At 41.2% G+C, this 19652-nt stretch overlaps 1 protein-coding gene across 1 annotated transcript in view; it reads left to right on the forward strand.

Annotated features, from left to right (window-relative positions):
* The window catches only part of LOC145402657 (uncharacterized), a 272624-nt gene extending 268067 nt beyond the window's left edge, over positions 1 to 4557 (forward strand). The window contains exons 4-5 of the mRNA XM_080274642.1: positions 3303 to 3438; positions 4428 to 4557. Of these exons, the coding sequence (XP_080130768.1) occupies positions 3303 to 3438; positions 4428 to 4557 (266 nt within the window). The remainder of the gene's footprint in view (positions 1 to 3302; positions 3439 to 4427) is intronic.
* Positions 4558 to 19652: the final 15095 nt, after the last annotated feature.

Raw genomic sequence — 19652 nt, forward strand, 5'->3', positions numbered from 1 at the left:
TGCAACCGGATTTCGCAAGTACGGGGTGGTTCATAAATATCTCTCCACTAGAAATTCACCTGGCAGTATCTTGTGTGTTATGGAGACGGCGCAATCGATGGCAGGGGGAGTGTGTGTGACAGTGGGAATAGGAGATGCAGGTTAAACATTGGTACCATTGAACCGTACCCACAACACATGAGAAGTCGCTTTGAGGAGTGGGATACAAGGACCTGTGTATGTATAGAAGATTTCATTAATACAGATACATACGCATACATATATCTATACATAAATACACTGAGACAAAAAAGTAAAAATGGAGTAACTGATAGCCAGCCATTATTTAAACAGCGTACAGGTGGCAGAGGAAGGTCAGAGGAATAAAAAAAGGGCATTGGGGGTGTTAATAGAAGCCTCTCTCGCACACATTTCACAACCCCACACCTCCTACTCCTCCTACTCACCTCAGCCTCTCACCTCTTGTTTTGTTCTCGTCCCACCTCTATTCATCTCAAGACAGGGAGCAACATTTTTTTTTTTTTTTACGAGCGCCCACTTGGTTTGCTTTGAGAGAGAGAGAGAGAGAGAGAGAGAGAGAGAGATTCTCAGGTGTCTCACCAAAACATACAACCACACATCACCCCAACTGTCTTTTCCCTTCCTTCTTGTATTTATCTCAAGACAGGGAGCAATTTCTTTTTTCGTCTTTTTTCTTAGTATGGTGGGATGTTTGGTCTGTTTTGGCCCTGGGAACGAGAGAGAGAGAGAGAGAGAGAGAGAGAGAGAGAGATAAAGTCTTGTATAATTCTCGGCTGTTAACAAAACATACAGCCGCCATGTTGGATTGTGACGTCACATACAACTGATGCTGGTGAATACAACACGGAAGATTTCGTAGCACCTCTCCCTGAGCGATTTAATTGCATATTACACCTCTCTTGTTCAGTGTTTTCAAGGTCACTTCCATATTGATATTCTTGCATCGATACCATACGATACGTTACGAGGGCGAAATATGCAAAAATAAAGCAACGAAAGAGAGGTATTACGAAATCTCCAGCCTCAGCGAGAATATGGCCCAATGCCATTTCTCCGTTTTTTGGATCATATCCGTTTTTACCTCTCTCTCTCTCTCTCTCTCTCTCTCTCTCTCTCTCTCTCTCTCTCTCTCCATTTCTCCGTTTTTTGGATCATATCCGTTTTTACCTCTCTCTCTCTCTCTCTCTCTCTCTCTCTCTCTTTCTCTCCATTTCTCCGTTTTTTGGATCATATCCGTTTTTACCTCTCTCTCTCTCTCTCTCTCTCTCTCTCTCTCTACCGTCCTTTTTCGTGCAATGACCTACGCATTTGACCCGTTTTCGCCACGTGATTTTACGAGGGTACACTCACGACAGCGATTTAACCACCCTGGCCTGCTGATATAGTATTACAGTTCAGTGCTGGCAATCGTTTGGTCTACCCCGAATAAGGAATAGGGCCAGAACAACAGCATTAACACCGTATTTATAAAGACTTTGAAGCTTATGTTGTGTAAGATTATTTGTTTATGCTTCCCACTCCTCTCTCTCTCTCTCTCTCTCTCTCTCTCTCTCTCTCTCTCTCTCTCTCTCTCTCTCGTGCTAAACACTCCACAGTTAATCTACAGGGAAAACTAAAACGGACAATACAAAAGCACTAAATGCAGTCTCCTCAGTTCATGAATACCCTTTTTGTGGTGTGGTATGGTGTGATTTCGCTCATGTCGCTAAAGTCTATGGGTATGATGCACCTCGCGTCCGAAATCCTTAGTGAGAGACAGATGAGCAAAGTTGCTCCTAGAGATGCTTTCACCCGTGTAAATATGACAAACAAGATTACCGGTAACTGTGAAAACAATTAACTCTTATGTAGATTTGTTTATCCTTTACATTAGTTAGGATAATTTTTTTTGGTATGATATTAGACCAGAGTTGTCTTGGGAAACTTTTAAAGGATGTCAACCAAGTTACAGGATAAAAAAAAAAAGTCTCCATAACAGTTAACAGTTATTACAAAACATTTTTATGCTCTGGCACTGTATCACACACTCTGATTGTACTGTGAACTGTTTCGTAGCTTAGGAGAGTTTATAAATACGACCCCTGTACTTCTACACAACCTTGCCCCATTAAGCTGTACACACATTTCCTGTAGCACACATTAACCCTCAAATCATGTGCAGTTCCTTCTCTCTCCGCTCCAACACCTCTAACTCCCCTTCCCCAGCATCTCCCCTCCATTCATCTTCGGCAGTCAAACCCTTCTTTCTACATTCACCTGGACTACAGTGGATGGTGATATGAGATTGAGAAGCGTTCGCAGCGTCTATTTTAAAGCTTCCATATTAATCACTCCTCCCTTATCTCATATCCCTCTGTCCTCCTGGAGCCTCTCCTCTCTTCCTTCCCACTCTAACCCCTCCCCTCTCTCCCTTTCAAACTACAGAGGGCGGTGCTACAGTGCTGAAAAATATTAGCTAATTCTGTTTTAATTTAATGTTTCCATCTTCACCTATTCTTGCTCTACTAAGCTCTCTCTCCCTACTACCACGGCTCTGCTCCGCCTTCCTTAGCATCTTCCCATTTCTCACAAAGCCTATCCATTACCTTCTTTTCCCCAGACTAAAGCGAACGGTGTGTGCTCTTCTCCTCAAGCCACTCCTTTTCTTCCCCAGTCTTCTCTCTCCTCCCCGAGCTTCCCTTTTTCTTCCACTGCCTAACTTCCGTGGCTACAAAGTTATTCTTTCTAATAACATTTGGATCGTTTCACCCAGTGCCGGTAATACTCTTTGGGTTCTTACGCTCCATGAGTCTGAGGGGACGCCTTCAAGCAGTGGCATCAATATAACCTGGTGGCTCAACTGCATGGTTACATTATATCCCTCATCTACTGACCTATCCCCTGAAGGAGGGATGGTGGACTGCAGGAGGATGATAACTTGGGTCTGCAGTCCACTGGGTTCCAAAAGACTATGAATCTACCTGTGACTCTCCTCCCTGCGCATTTCCTTTCCTCCCATTCTTTCTCTCACCTTCTTCAAACTTTCCTCGCTCCTCTCCAACTTAATCTCTCTCTCTCTCTCTCTCTCTCTCTCTCTCTCTCTCACACACACACACACACACACACACACAAGAATGGACAGTGCTAAACGACGCTAAGAACTGCTCTCTACGTCAATTTTAACGTTTCCACCTCAAACTTCTCCCATTATTTATCTCCCTCTCTCCTTTCTCCCCCTAGGCCTTCCCTCATTTCTCCCCTCTCCTCCCCATCCTAACCTTACTCCTCTTTCTCACCCTCAGACTACAGTGGGAGGTGTTACGACGCTGAGAGCTGCTCGCTGCGTCTACGTGGGGAAAGCTGGACCGTGGACCACACCTGCGAGAGAGCTACCTGTGTTCTGGCCTCTAATGGTACCCTACTGGAGAAGCGAACAAGGTAAACAACACAAGATCACTTTTTTCTTTCTTACCTCATCATCATCATCATCATCGTCATCATCATTATCATCATCATCATAGTCATCATCATCATCATCGCCATTTTCGCTTATAATGATATCTTCCGGGAGAAACGAACAAGGTAATTAACATGCAATTATTTTTTTTCTTTCTTAACTCATCAACATTAACATCATCATCGGCGAGAGAGCCCCATGCATACTGACCTCACTGGTAGGCTACCCTGCTGGATAAGAGAACATGGTGACCATTTAAGGTTTATTTTCGTCTGACGGAACTAGGCCACTGCCACAACATGAATCATCATTATCATCATCTACACCTCCTTTCACACTTACGAGTGGGTGAGGCAGTGTCCAGAAAGCACGGAAAAAACCTGATAGGAGAAACTAACCTGTCCAGTTTAATGGGCTTCACTCTTATTCATTCACCATTCAAGGTCATGGAATCCTGACTACACCTCATAGGTATATACATACACATAACTTGCATACTTAGTAAATTCGGTGAGCATTAGCAATGAGACAAGAATGAGTCTCCTTAGCTCATGATCAAACCAACCTTCCATACTGACTACACCTGACCATCAACTGAAATGAAACGATATACTGATCTTTGTCAAGTTAAAACAAGCCCACTATAATTATCATCATCGTCATCGGAAGTATCATTCTTTATCCCCCTCCTCATCATAATCATCATTATCGTCATCATCACCATCATTATTTGTCCTTGCGTCTAATGGAGCTAAAAGCGAACAAGATGACAGCCATTACTAAGACAAACAAAATAACAAAATATTTTTTCTCGCAATTTATCATCATACCAACATCGACATTCCTCTGTGTGTGTGTGTGTGTGTGTGTGTGTGTGAGAGAGAGAGAGAGAGAGAGAGAGAGAGAGAGAGAGAGAGAGAGAGAAATATTTCCTTTTGTCACGCGAACTTACATTTTTTTTGCTTTGCAGGTGTTCTGTCCCCGAGCCGCTGTTTTCCAAAGACTGCTACATCGTGCGAGTGGAGGGCAAGCCGTACCCTGAATGCTGCCCACAACTCTACTGCAACGGTGAACTGGTGGTCTCCTTCGCGCCGGCCTAGTGTTCACGTCCACCATAGCCTATCTTAGTTACTGTACTCTTTTAACACTAACTTAGCCTAATATTGCTGCCTCTCCGTCTTCATTGCTGAGTTGTACCAAAAGATTAACACTGAAATATGATACTGGACACGACGAAGTGCTATGCAAAGGATGTGGAACCGTTGTTATGTCTTATTTTGCCACTGAGCTATGTGCAGTAAGTTGTAAAAGGACGAAAATCAGGGTCAAGTTAAAGTGAAAGAGCCGTAGCTAGTCTTATACCATCGCTGCTGGTCCCAGTGTTCTTCGCCAGTTCGGTAAGATGGCGTCTTAAACATTTGAATCTTGCTGCTGCCAGACGATCATATTCAGCTTTTGATTGCAGTAAAATATCTCGTCTCTTATAAGCCCTACACAAGTTGCTTGACACTCCCTTGCCAGCCTAAGGTCTATCCTTTATACTTTACCTTCTTCAGTACGGTGACGCGTAGCCACATCGCCGTAAATAATGCCAAGGTGGGGCCCAATTTTAACCTGGAGGAATGGGGGAGGGAGATCAGATTGTCTTTGTAAATGTAGTAACTCATTTTCAAATCAGTGTCACAACACGGTGTGGAATTTTAACTATTCCATAATTTTAAATGGGGCGGCTATTGGCGCGAGGGGGGAGGGGGTAGCGAGGGACAAAGGTCTGAATGCGTAGAACCGGGTTCCCAAAGTCTTTCCTGTAGGTACAGTGCGCCACTGAGGGCACATGTTACATATTCAGTCTTCCTTATACTAGATGATCTTACTAAGCTTAGGACAGCACCCTACTATAGAGATAAGGTGTACAGCCTTGTCTCCTAGAGTAGTTACCAACTGTCTTGCAACCTACCAGCAGTGCTATAAGCCAGTCAGCCGTACAATTATAACTAAGTACGTAAACGAGCACCAAATGACAGTCGGAAATTTTTTGTTTGCATACACCTTCGCTTTCTCATGTTTAGTCATTTTTCTACGGGAATGTTGTATTTTAGTTTGCTCTCGCTATATTCACACAACTCTGTTAAAATTAAGAGACTTCCTGTACTACTGGATTGCATACCGGTAAGTAACTTCTCCAGTTGGAAAAAATTTTCCTCGAACTAAATTATATCGTGTGGAGATAGCAATAGCAAAATAAATATGGTGTCCTAAGGCCCGTTTGTCAGTCTGGAGTAATATTCAACTTTTTTCCAGTATGAGAGGTCTTTCCTAAGTTGAATGCTCTCCCTTTATTTTTCCTCCGTGTAGTTGGCCATGGGCATAAACCTGACACTCCGTTCCCTTATTCCCAATCACCCTTCGCGCCATGAATCATTGTGTTACCCCCTGGGCACTAATGCCCACCGTCCACCCTGAATACATGCTAAGGCCGTCCCATTTAGGACAAGTGTGATGGTATTAGTGGGGGTATTTGACAGTAAAAATTATAAATAAAAGAAAAGTTTATGGAATATTTGCTTAATACCTTTCAAATGAAACCCTTTTTAGGTTGAATAAAATTGAATTAAGATAACATAAACGGATGGAATATTTCGCAGTGAAAATAAAATCATAACACATTGAATCCGGGTGATTTCTTTGCTAAGTTATTCTTGCTGCTGCCAAATAAATTTATTCATAGCAAAGGTCTCTCGTGTTCAAAGGGTTTACTGATACTGTATCTAATCCCCTCAATTCGAAAAGCCTTTCTTGAACGGAGTAATCATCAGAAAATGACAAAAATTATAAAAAAAAAAAAAACTTCTGCTGCTTCAGAGTTAAAATAGGTTTAGGAAGTGCTCCTGAACACTTCCACACACGAATGCATTTCTGAATACAATTGTCCGGGGGTATTAAGGGCAAATATCAAAAGCGTCATCGTACTGATAGGGTAAAAAAACTATAACCTCTTGGTTTGCGAGTCAACATATCTTCCAAGCTGGCAAATTTACTACACACCTGCTAACTGATCCTCTAAAAACCTAGCTAGTGTTAAGTCAGTATAGCAAAAATGTTTTCAAAACTACCTTTATGTATACATACCAAGTGGTGTCTTTCAAAGTAGCATTGTCTAGATGTGTTTTTGAAGCTGGCGTGATGTCTCTAAAGACCTACCTTAATTTTCAAGCCAGTAGTATCTGTAAACAGCTTCCTTATTTTTTGAGCTGATGTTGTTTTAATAGCAAGCTTATTTCGAGCTAGCATAACTTCTGTAACGTCAATTGGGCAGTAGTTATCCTAGTCTCAACATCTCAACTAGCATTATGTCAGAATACCTTATCTGTCTTTCGAAGTAGTTAATGTCTGAGAAGTTAGTGTAAAAAATGTTTTACAATTTACCTAGCTATGCAGTGACATAGTGCCTTATCAGCTACCAGAACTATGACTTGTCCTTGTGTGTTAACAAGGCTATAGTCGATTGTAATGACTGTATTACTGAAATTAAGAAGGTGGTGTACTGTGAACCGACAACTTCTGAGGGTCAGTTATGGAACAGTTGTTGCCTTGTGGGTTAGTCTGCATGCCACGGCACACAGCATATCCAGCAGCAGGCAGAAAGGTCAAATATACCAAACTCATTAAAAAAAAATTAAAATGATCGTCAGAAAAGGGATTGTCTGTGCCTCCATGCTCTGACTTTTAATACAGTTATTCTTGTTTCGCTAACTTGGTCACCACCGTCGACAACCAAACATCCTACCAACAACTATCGTTATAATGGACGGTTTTATGTAATTTGCCTCGGTATCATATTATATATATATATATATATATATATATATATATATATATATATATATATATATATATATATATATATATATATATATATATATATATATAAACGAAAAATCTCACTGATCCTGCAAGTGAATAATCCTGCAGTATATCAAAATATTCTTAAAAAACAAACTGAATGCAAGATTTACTGTCTAACTTTCTTCTAGTACAGTAATCACTCTAATATCCGGACGCCCAATAACCGAACATCCCCACTAACCGAACCTTATCGTCCTGGGATCAAACATTCCCAAAATGGTCCGAAAATCCAAAAAAATTGGAAAAAAAACCGATTTTTTGCCGTCCGTAATTTGAACTTGCCGCGCGCGCCGCGTGAGAGCATTGTTTTGGTTCGTCATTCCTCCGACGTCCGATAGAGCGCCGCTGCATCATCCCCACTTCCCGCCTGTCTCTCACCGCGACTGGACCTGCGCTGTTCGTCATGGCTGCCCACGTGCTCGCTTTTGTGGTGGTGCCGTACTTGCTGCAAGGCCTCCTGCTGCTCTCTGCCCTACTCTTAGTGTGTGTGATGATGGCCCCGCCTCCTGAGAAAAGGAAGAGAGTGGTGTTGACTCTGGAGAAGAAACGGGAGATATTGGAGAAGGTTGATGCGGGTTGGTCTTCCTCTCGCATTCTCCGCGAGTTCAACCTGGCCCGGTCGACTTTGTTTGATATCAAGCGTTCCCAGACAAGCTCATGCAGTACACGGCCTGACTTCTCGTCGAGAAGCAAACGCAACGTGGAGAGGAAGGTTATGTTTACTCCCAAGTATGCAGAGATCGACCGCTCCACGTTGATTTGGTATCGACAGCAACGTGCAGCTGGTGTGATGGTACGTGGAACGGAGCTGAAGGCTGCTGCTGAGAAGTTTGCAAGGCTTCACGACGCCCTAGACTTCAAGGCATCCGAGGGTTGGCTCTTCGCGTTCAAGTTGCGACATGGCCTTACTAACCGTAAAGCACATGGCGAAGCATTGGACGCTAACGAGGAATGGAGTGGACGAGTTTCGGCACAAGGTGAAAGGCTTGATCGACAGGGGAGGGCCTCACTCTCGGTCAAGTCTATAACGCTGACGAAACTGGCCTATTCTATCGCTCGGTGCCAACGCGAACACTCTCGCCGATGAGACGGAGAAGCGTGTACCTGGCCGCAAGCTTTCTAAGGAACGGATATCTGCTTTGTGTTGTGCCAATGCTAACGGCATGCACCGGCTTAAGCCCGTTATTGTTGGCCGTGCAAAGCAGCCTCGGTGCCTTCGTGGGGTGATGGATGTCCTTCCTGTCGTATGGTACCATTCTTTGAAAGCATGGTTCACAGCTGTGATTTTCAAAGACTGGTTTCACCATCACTTCGTCAAGGAGGTCATACATTACCAGACGAAGACACTGGGAATTCCTCGCGACCAGGTAAAGGCTCTCCTTCTCCTCGACAATGCACCTGCCCACCCGTGCGACAAGGACTTGGTTGCTGAGAATGGCCGTATTAGGTGCATGTTTCTGCCACCTAATACGACTGCTCTCATTCAACCAATGGACCAAGGAGTGATCGTGGCAACAAAGCGCCTGTACCGTCGGAAGTTCCTGGACGAGGTGATGGTGGTTCTCGAGGACGAGGACGAGCGCAGGGAAGGACGTGACACTCGAGGCAAGCGGACTTTGGAAAACCTTCGCCGCTACAACATCAAGTCTGCGCTGTACAACTGGGCTAGTGCATGGAAGGAAGTCCCTGTGAAAACTCTTGAAAATGGTTGGTCTCGTCTGCTTCTCGGAACAGATGTGGAGTACGATTTCCTAGGGTTTGACGTGGATGACTTCCATGCACGGCTACATGCGCACGGCGACGATGTTGATGTGGACGATGTTCGTGAGTGGTTGGACGACGACGAGGCGATCCTGGGTATCAGACGTTGTCTGATATCGAGATCGCGTCTTCGGTTGCTGGTGTCAGTCCCGAACTTGAAGATTCCACGACGAAGGCGATGATGATGCAGACTCAGCAGACACTACTTCAGCCATCCCCAAGCTGAGCGCACTCCGGGAACATCTAGAGTTCGTCCTAGACTACCTGGAACACCCGGACTGCGACAGGGAGATGGGGCCCTTGGGACTCGTGGAGGAAGTGCGTGCTTTCCGGCAGCGCATCATCAATCGCCAGAATCGTCGGTCCTTGCGTCAGTCAGCGATTGACAGTTTTTTCAGGCCCGTGACCCCCGCTGTGCCAAGCCCTGGTTCCACTCCGTTGCCTCCCCAAGACAGGCCCTCATGCTCCGAGCCACAGCCCAGCACATCAGCTACAGTGGAGTCACCGCTCGACGTGAGTTTGCGGCTGTCTTCAGAGTCTTCTGTAGTCGGTACGCCATCACCACTACCCACCGATGCACCCCTTGGACGCCTGCCAGTGATACTCTCGGGCTCTGACAGTGAATAAACAGCAAGAACTTCTCCACTAGACCACACGGGAATTTTGAGTGTTGTGCAGTGAAAAAACGGTGTGTTGTGTTAAGGTTTTTCAAGTTGGGAGAAAAGACTAAGTAGAAAAGAAATTTAACGTAACTAACCTTCTTTGTTTTGGCTTTGGAAACTTAAAAAACTTGGGAAAAGTTAATGTGCAACACTTAAATTTAATGGAACATTATTTGGACTAAAGTGAACACTGTGAAAAGAACGGACTTCTGTGTGTTAGTGACTAAGTTCAGTGCAAGACTTCAGGAAGAGTGTAGTGCAAGTGCTTCAGGAAATCGTTCTTACTGTCAGAGTCCGAGAGGAGGCGGTTATTCATCGAGGTGGCCAGGGACTTGCTGTAAGTAGCCAAAATGTTTCATGTTGTACTATTTTCCATACTATATTTACCAGAATGTTTCATATTGTATTTTTTCCCATACTATACTTACCAGAAAGTGTCATACTGTACTTCTTTCCATACTAAACTTACCTCATGCATGTGCAGTAGGAATGGGTTTTTCAGAGTTCGGTTAGGTTCGGTTAGGTTAGGTTCGGTTAGAGTCCATAAGTACCAGAATGTTTATTAATGTATGAACATACTTCTAAACCCACATTTTATGTGTCTATTGCATTTATTTCAGTCATTTATGTGCCTTATTGGTGTGATTTGGGTGTTAAATAGGTGCTATGCATGTCCGGAGGGAGTTGTATAGGTGTTTCTCTGTGTTAGGGTCCGTAAGTACAAGTCCATAAGCTGGGGCCCAATATCCGGACAAAACCAATATCCGAACCTACCGATGGCTCTATTGATCCGGATATTGGAGTGATTACTGTACACTGATGTCCTAGATCTTCCATTCCTTAAAAACTCATTTTTTTTTATTGTACAATACCATATATATATATATATATATATATATATATATATATATATATATATATAAAGAACTCGCACCTGCTGCTACAAAATGTTACATTTTTCGTTTATGTGTTTCTCCCAGAGATATTACCAATTACCTTTCCTGCGAGACATTCATTTTGCAGTTGCATATTTACATCGTTAATCTGGCGAAATTTTCATATTGATAATGAGTAATGACAGCATGCCTCTGTCGCGTCAGATGAACCTGTTTTTATTAAGTTTATATATATATATATATATATATATATATATATATATATATATATTGCTGCTAGACGGGTGCTACGCGCCCGTCGTAGAGGTGGAGGAATGCATGCAGGCAGTTCAGAGGAGCAGTGACCAATAAAGTAGCGATAGAAAAGAGATAAAGATGTAATATATATATATATATATATATATATATATATATATATATATATATATATATATATATATATATGCATACACGTGAAATTTACCAATTTACAGTTCTTGCTAACAGCATAGTGCCCAAAGGTGGTAATTTAACTGTTTTGACACTTGTCTGTATTTCGCCTTCTTCTAGTGTGTTGTCTGTGTGTCGTATATATCAGGGGAATCATAAATCCAGTCTAAGTCCTCTGTTATTCACCCATCTAAATGCTTTTGTTTCTCGCCTAACCAGTTTATTATCTATTTCACTCTTAATAGTTATTTCCAACCGTATCCAGTAAGAGAGGTGTTTGAACCGCTCAGTATTTTCCCAGTGCATTATTGCCATTGCATTTAACATGATTAATATTACTAAAAATGTACTTATTAGCCTTTAACTCTACCTGGCACAAGCCCTCTAACCGTGCATGACACAGTGTGCCATATCACATATAGAAATTCCGTACAAACTCGCTCATAGAGTATGGATTAATTTTCCTTTCTCTCTTCTGAAAAGCTCAATGATTCTTTTGGTGCATTTGTCAACATAAAAGTCTATGGGTCGTATTCTGAGTGACATAGGGATCTTGCTTAGCACCAGTTCCTTAGCAATTTATTCTGTGCATTGCACCTCAGAATCCTACGGTGTGTTATTTGTGCAATCTGTGTCAATATTAAAGCGATCTAGGTAAACAGCATAGAAGAGAATGGTAAAGTGTAATGCCCAAAAATAAATCCCTGAGAAAGAGGCAGTACGAAGTCTCCCATGCCACTCAAAATACGGCCCAAAATCCATCCAAGGCGAACTAATAAGACAAAGTGTAAAGCGCCTACGTATTTCCACAACAATACGTAATGTCATATTCACCATCACCAGTATGGAAATAACAAATATAGCTTATACTACAGAGAGTGTATAATTATGTCGTGACACTGAAAATACGAAGTTGGATGCTTATACTTAACCCATTGCTTCCGGTGACTTATTTCATTTTTTAAAAGTTGATTCTTACTTCCTGCAGATGATCTTGTACTGAAGGGGCTAATGAAGTTTGCAGTGTATCTAACCCTTCCACTTCCATGGCCTCTCTTCAGCTGACTAAAATCGTCTCGATAGAGTAAGAATTAAAAAAACAAGAAGTTACTGAAAAGGTTAAGCTTGGCTGTCCATCGACGTCTAGGACAAAAATAAGAATAAAATTGGAACAGTAGGTCACAAGGGAACGTGTGTTATATATCTAGGTACGATCGTCAGCCTACTTTTTACATTAAGAAGTAGAAATTTGACATCGCCGTTCAGTAAGTGCAGTAGTACGTACGACGCTTCGCCGTTACCTAAATATGATGATCATTTTTGTTTTTCAGCCATTGGTATAAAATTCACACAAAAACGGAAACCATCATGACTTTTGTTATTACTGAAGAATCATCGTCATCCTGAATTATTCCCTCCATTACAATGACGTCCTTTTAAGTCTTGCGTCTTCTGGAGTATTTCGTTAAGCTTAGGTGAAACTTTAGAGCTGGAGGACTTCGACATAGTCTTCAGTATCCCCTTCACTATAGGAAAACTCTCCCATAAGGTGAATAGAGTAGTTTGGTGCTAACGAGATTTTAAAATGAATCATGGTACTCTAATCTGTTTAGCAGAAAAAATGATTTTGTTTCACACTTCATTCCTTCACTACCATGACATCTTGTTTTATGATATTCCTTCGACAACTAGACTAAATTAGCCAGTTTATGAGAGCCCTTGATAGATGGACGGATAATAAAGGCTGTATCTAATGTCCCTGATTTGGAAAAAGTCTTTCCCTTGCTGAATAAAATCGTCAGGCGATGGCAAGACCAGAAAAAAGTCATTGCTCTGAAGGATTAAATTGCACTCAAACAAAATTATATGCTATAACATATTTTTAATTGATGATGATGATGATGATAGATCTGATGAGCTGTGTTCGCGGTGTCTAAGATTTTGTAATGTCTTACCTTCAGCGATTAATTTTATTGCCTACTGTGCATTAAGTGTATTTGTGTCATAAGTTCATTGTTCGTTCTAATACCCTCTCGTGAGGCTATGTTCTGGACTGAGTGTTTACCTATTCCAACAATATTAATGAAAGAAAAAAAGAACCACAGGCAATAAGCAAAATAAATCGCCAAGGGAGTGTTACGAAGTCTTCTATGCTAACGACAATACAGCTCAGAAAATTTGATGATGATGATGAACATAACGCGGTCTGTATATAACGAACCTTCGACACAATACGAGGTATATATAACACAAACGATCATCAACCATCGAACTCAAAAGGTGTTACTACTGTTATATATAAATGTAAATATATATAGATAAACAACATAGAATATAGGCTAGCTGTAATATCAGTGTAAACTATACCATACACACATAACAGTAAGAAACGCCACCACACACACACACACACACACACACACACACACACACACACACACACAGATACTTTCTTCTTACATCGTCCTAATGCTTTTTTTTTTTTTTTTTTTTTTTTTTACATTTGGAACCAAGCCTATATTACGGCAGTCCCTAACTGTTTCTTTCAACAAACTTAATACTATAGTGTAAAAATAATAATACTATTTTAAGTCCAAATTATTTTGGTCTTCCTCGAGTTCTTCAAGACTGACGAGACAAGTTTATGGAAAATTAAATACAGTATCTCAGTTGCATCCAGTGTTATCTTCAAGGATGCTTATATGTGTTATACGAAGCACCTTATAATTTGTTTAGAATGTCATACCAAGGCACATAAATACAGTTGTGTTATTTACGATGAAGTTAGGTCACATAGACGTAACGTATTTGAACTTCGCCATTAACGCTTGTACTTATCAATTCATGTTTACTGTTTGTTTCCACTGCAGCGCATTTAAGTAGCCTACTCTGATCTGAAACACACTGTAAATTCTTTTCGGGATTATTCACTGTTGCGCAAAACAGAGAGAGAGAGAGAGAGAGAAACTCATTACGTCTACGTATCCTGACTAAAAAAAAAAAAAAAAAATCGTTTAGAGATGTATAATGTGATGGGAGTTGGAACATGGTTTAAAAAAAATCATCAAATACTCTAAGCCTACAACAAAATTCTTACGTTATCCTCTTCTTCAGGGTATTAATGATTTCCCCAAAACTGTATAAGAAAACATTTTGTATTTTAAGTAATATACGCGTGCTCATGAAAAAAATGTGTAAAAAGAAAAATCTAACTCCAAATTCGCTATGTTTTTGCTCCATCTCTTTAAAAATTTACTCTTGTAAATGTCAAAAAAACGGAACGATCAACTATGCATGCTTAGTTTATGAGTAAATATTTTCAAAACATATATCATGATTGTGGAACTGTGCACATGTATAAATCATGAACAAAAAAATCTTATGTGTAGATCACAGGTATAAAATGTATTATGTGTGATCATGAAAATAATGTCTTAAATGTGTATAAAATCCTGAATATATACAACATGTGTAAAAATGAGTAATAATGTAGTGTCTAAAAGGTTACTTCATATTGCAGGGACCACTTACCACTTCAATCTCCATTAATCCAGTGAAGTACTTTCATATTACATAGTTGTTGCTTCCAGATTGTTTTATTGAACTTTGGAAGGATCTCTGCACTGACAGAGTTAAAAGGCTACGTTTTACCCCTCCAGTCAAAAGTCTGCAATGAGTATGAAAAAATCATCTGGAAGTAGCAAGATGTACATACATACATACATACATATATACATACATACACGTCTCCGAGTGTCTGGTGGTGTAAGGTTTAATAAATATTTTTGTACAAACACACAACATGTGTTTCTCTTATCCCTATACTCTCTGCACCTTAACTTAGCTTAAATTTGTCATCCTACATCTTGGATCCTGAACTGTATAATAAGAGATGAACTCCGGAATATAATGCTAGTCACTTAGAGGTGCTGTGGAAAGGATATACAGCTGTAGTATTCTCTTATTTTACCACATAGGCACGAGAGAAAAAGCTGTAAAAAAAAAAAAAAGGAAATCTCCCCCAAGGTAAGGTGGACAAGAAAGAGTAACGATATATATATATATATATATATATATATATATATATATATATATATATATATATATATATATATATATATATATATATATATATATAATTACAGTATAGCCTATATATTAGGGAAGTCCAAAAATACAAACCTCTGAGAAACTTAGTTCCCACCACTTAGATCTTTTTCTTTGGTCATTAAAATATGTCTGTACAAGTTTAAACCTGTTAACGTAACATTTAGGGGTCGCTCAAAACACGCTAGGTTAGGTTACCTAACTTAGCACTTAACCTAACCTAACCTAACCAAGGCGTGTTCAGTGAACACTAACGCTGAAATGCCAACGACTCAAACTTCTTTTCTTATCTTATTCGCGGGTTACTGAGGCTGAGCATTAATGAATCCCATTATGTCTAAGAAGTAGAATCGAGGACCCTATCGCATGGAAAATCATCACCAGGAGTTACTGGGGAGGAAACTACCATCGAAAGGGCAGGTTCTCGGAGTCTTTCTCCATAACCACATCACCTTCAAAAAGGGCACAATGGAAAGCGCCAAAGAGGTCTGGCAACAATTGGAAGCCTTGTGGAATCGTGCTTCTATCCCCAGTAGGAGGAAGGATCAAGTGATAAAAATGATTTTGGACCTCATCAAAAGTGGCAGGGTCTGAAGAAGAACATGATACACTGCACTCCAAACCAAGGAGAAAAAGGAGGCACCTTCAAGAGTGAGCTCACCAGTTTGTTCGATGTCCCCCCTGGCAATGCAATGAACACTATTAAACGACCAGAAGACAAGGAGTTCTTGAAGGCTCAACGGGAGCCCCAGAGGGGAGGAACTATCGACACAGTGGATAAAATGACTACAAAGAGAATGAGAGCAGCAGTGGAATGGAAGAGACCTGAAGACAAGAGGAAGAAGAGAATGGAGGAAGATTTAGCTGCAGCATCAGCAACAGCTGAGTTGGAGTTTCGTCTGAAGGTGAGCAAGCATAAGGGGAATCATCATCTGAGGAAGAAGGTGCAAGACCATTTGGAACTGCTGGGCAATCCAAGAGGCACCGGGTGAAGAACAAGTTAACCCCAGGCCTTTCCTCTGCCTTGGATTGGAAGGATATATCAACCCGAACGGCAACCTACATCCTCACGGAAGTTGCGTACTCATTTGGTCATAATCCCCAAGAATTCTACATCAGCTGCTCAACAATCAGATGACAGCATGAATGTCATTGCAGCCAATAAGCCCAATAGATAAGAAAAGACTTCAATTCAAGTTGTCTGTTTGTTGCTAACTGGGACGGGAAGTTGCTGACAGAGCTTGCAAATCATGTAGAACATGTAGATCTCCTCCCTGTTCTAGTTTCTTTTCTTGATGGCCAGTGTCAGCTACTGGGTGTACCAAAACTTGCGTCAGGGAGTGGCCAAATGCAAGCTGATGCCATGTATGGCCCGCTTGAAGATTGGAGTTTCTTCCCAAATATCACCGGAATGTGTTTCGATACCACTGCAGCCAACACTGGTCGTCTGAATGGAGCTTCTGTGCAGCTGGAAAGGATGATGGAAAGAGATCTTCTCAACCTAGCATGCAGGCACCATATTTTGCAAACTGTCATGGCGGAAGTGTTCAGGGTTTGCTACGGACCTTCATCAGGACCTGATATCCTGGTGTTCAAGAAATTCCAGGAGTTGTGGAATTGTATCAGTCAAGGCAGCTTCTTACTAGGATTAGAAGGGGGAGATATAACTGAAGCAGAGAGAGAAAACAATCTTGAGGTTCACTCAAGAGCAACTAACGAACGGGTCTTTACAAGATGATTACCGAGAATTCTTGGAGCTGTCCGCCTTGTGTCTTGGTGGTCATCTCAGTGGACATACTTTAAAGCGCCCTGGTGCAATGCACCATGGTCGCTGGATGAGCAAAGTACTCTACATACTAAAGATAAGGCTTTTCCGAGACCACCTGGCCAACCTGACAGCAAGAGAAAAGAACTGCATCAGGGAAGTAAGCGAATTATTCATGAAAATCTATTTGAAGGCATGGATTCAAGCACCATTGACATCAAAATTGCTCCACCTAACCATCTGCAACTCCTCAAGGCATTGCGGTCATACAGGAACACTTAGATCGCCAAAGTTGCATCCATGAAATTTGAGATATCTGTGGTCTCTGTCAAAGAAACTGATGATTCTGGCACTGTTTGATCCTGCTGTTCCCATGGACGAAAAACGTGCAATGTTGAAATCGATGAGAGAGAGGGAAGGGGATTTACAGCATCTGAAACAGGCCTGTGCAGATTACATCAGTAATGACACAAGTCTGGAATTCTTCGTCACGAAGAAGTCAGATAAACTTTTCGAATGACTCAGCCTAAAGAGCGGTTTCCTGGATGAAGATAATGAAACGTGAAAACACCATCAGGAGTTTCAGGAAGCAGTAAAAAATGGTAGTTAATGATAATGCACAACAAGGAGTTGCCCTCATTGAACAATTCAATGGACGATTAACACACGATAAAGATCAATTGAAATTTCTGCCTCGAACTGTTGCTGACCACAGGAAGCGATTTCCTGAATCAAGGAAGTCTTTTTGATAACTGGGCGACAATGAGCGGTGTAGTGCCCGTGATACCCCCGCCTTCAAGCGGCTAATACCTGTTTTATATGGGGGACTCGGATGCTTCCAAGATGATGAACTACTGGGACCATGAGCGACCTCTTAATATCAACAGATTTTTATAAATTTTCCTGCAAATGATATTTTATTAAAATGGAAGAAATTGGAGGGGTGGGAGCTTATGAATTCGGCAGTTCATTTTTCACCTTTATTTTCGTGGATCACCCTAATATATATATATATATATATATATATATATATATATATATATATATATATATATATATATAGATATATATATATATAAAATGTAAAAAAATTCATTTGTCTACATTTTCTATGAAGTAGAACGCAGAAAATGCAGGGTAACAAAACCAGACAGAAACAAAATATGAAATTAAATCAACAGTTTATATAAGAAAAACACTGTACCAACCTCCAAATATTATCTACTTGTCTATAGTCAGACTCTGTTAATCCTCGAAGGGGTGGCGACCATGACCATGGAGGAGAGATATCTTTCATCCAAGGTGGTGACAAACAAACCGCCTACAGGGCATCGTGCCCTCCGCAGTCAGGTCACTGCCATGCCTCCAACTCACATCCTCCTTATTCACATACTTCTACACTCCGGCCCTCCACCTCATCCTCGGTCTCCCTCTCCCCCTCCACCGCGCTCGCAAACGCTTTCCTATGCTCTTTTGGTCCAGCTTGGCTTTGAATTGCCATCTCCCCATCTTGGATGTTCAGTTGTAACAGTGGCTCCCAACCTCAGGGTCGCGACCACAAGTGGGGCTGCAATGCTTTTCGGGTGAAGTAGGCAACCCTTTAAAATGTCACACGTGTTCCCCAATCTGAGATGGTGGCAGGCACACCAAACCTCACCCGACCACTCAAGATCAAAGGTCATGGTGCCAAATGGAAGCCCATATGAGACTACCTATATCTTGATAACAGTAAATATCTCTGTCTTCAACCAGTTTTGAGTTATGGCCCCCTGAATATATATCTGGGAACTTGAATTTTGCCTTTCAAGGTCACTTAAGGTCAAAGGTCATGGTACCAATCAAAAACCTATATCGGACTTCCTATCACTGATAATAGTAAATATCTATCTTCAGCCAGTTTTGAATTATAGTTCCCCGAATATCCGTGACCTTGAGTTTCTTTCACGGTCACTAATGGTCAAAGGTCATGGTACCAATTGAAAGCCCACATATGACGTCCTTTATGTTGATAATAGTAAATATCTTTTTGCAACCAGTTTTGAGGTATAGGCCCCTGAATATCTGTGACCTTAAATCTAACCTTTAAAGATCCCTCAGTGTCAAAGATTTTGGTACCAAATGAAAGCCCATACCGGAGTTCCTGTATGCTGGTAACAGAAAATATCTCTATCTTCAACCGGTTTCAAGTTATAGCCCTCTGAAAATCGGTGACCTTGATTTTGACCTTTCAAGGTTATTCAAGTACCTCCAAAAATTTAACCATTTTCTTTTGAGATCAGTGCCCACATATCCTGAAAGTTTCATGTCATTTCATTCAGCCGTTTATCCATAATGTAACCAACAAACAAATGAATAAACATACAAACAAACAAACAAACTCGACCAAAAACAATGCCTTGCGGGACTCCGTCCCGGGCGAGGTAATAAACTGCCAGCCATGAGTCATTGGCTATGTGTCTCAGTTGACAGCCAGTCCGAAACTGGAGCCGTTTCGTGTGCAGTGGTGGGAAACACTCCACATGTCTAGCCCTTTCTGATAAGTCAGTGTATTTTTACTTGTACATTACACTGAGAATAATTATGTTGTATAAGGTGCAGTATTTCTTGTTTAATGAATATTGAAAAATCTGTGTAGCATCGGTATAAACTGAGTATATTGCTTACCTACA

Source organism: Coenobita brevimanus, chromosome 58 (assembly GCF_032717465.1).
Source record: "Coenobita brevimanus isolate Jiangsu-jjx chromosome 58, ASM3271746v2, whole genome shotgun sequence".
Classification (NCBI taxonomy): Eukaryota; Metazoa; Arthropoda; class Malacostraca; order Decapoda; family Coenobitidae; genus Coenobita; species Coenobita brevimanus.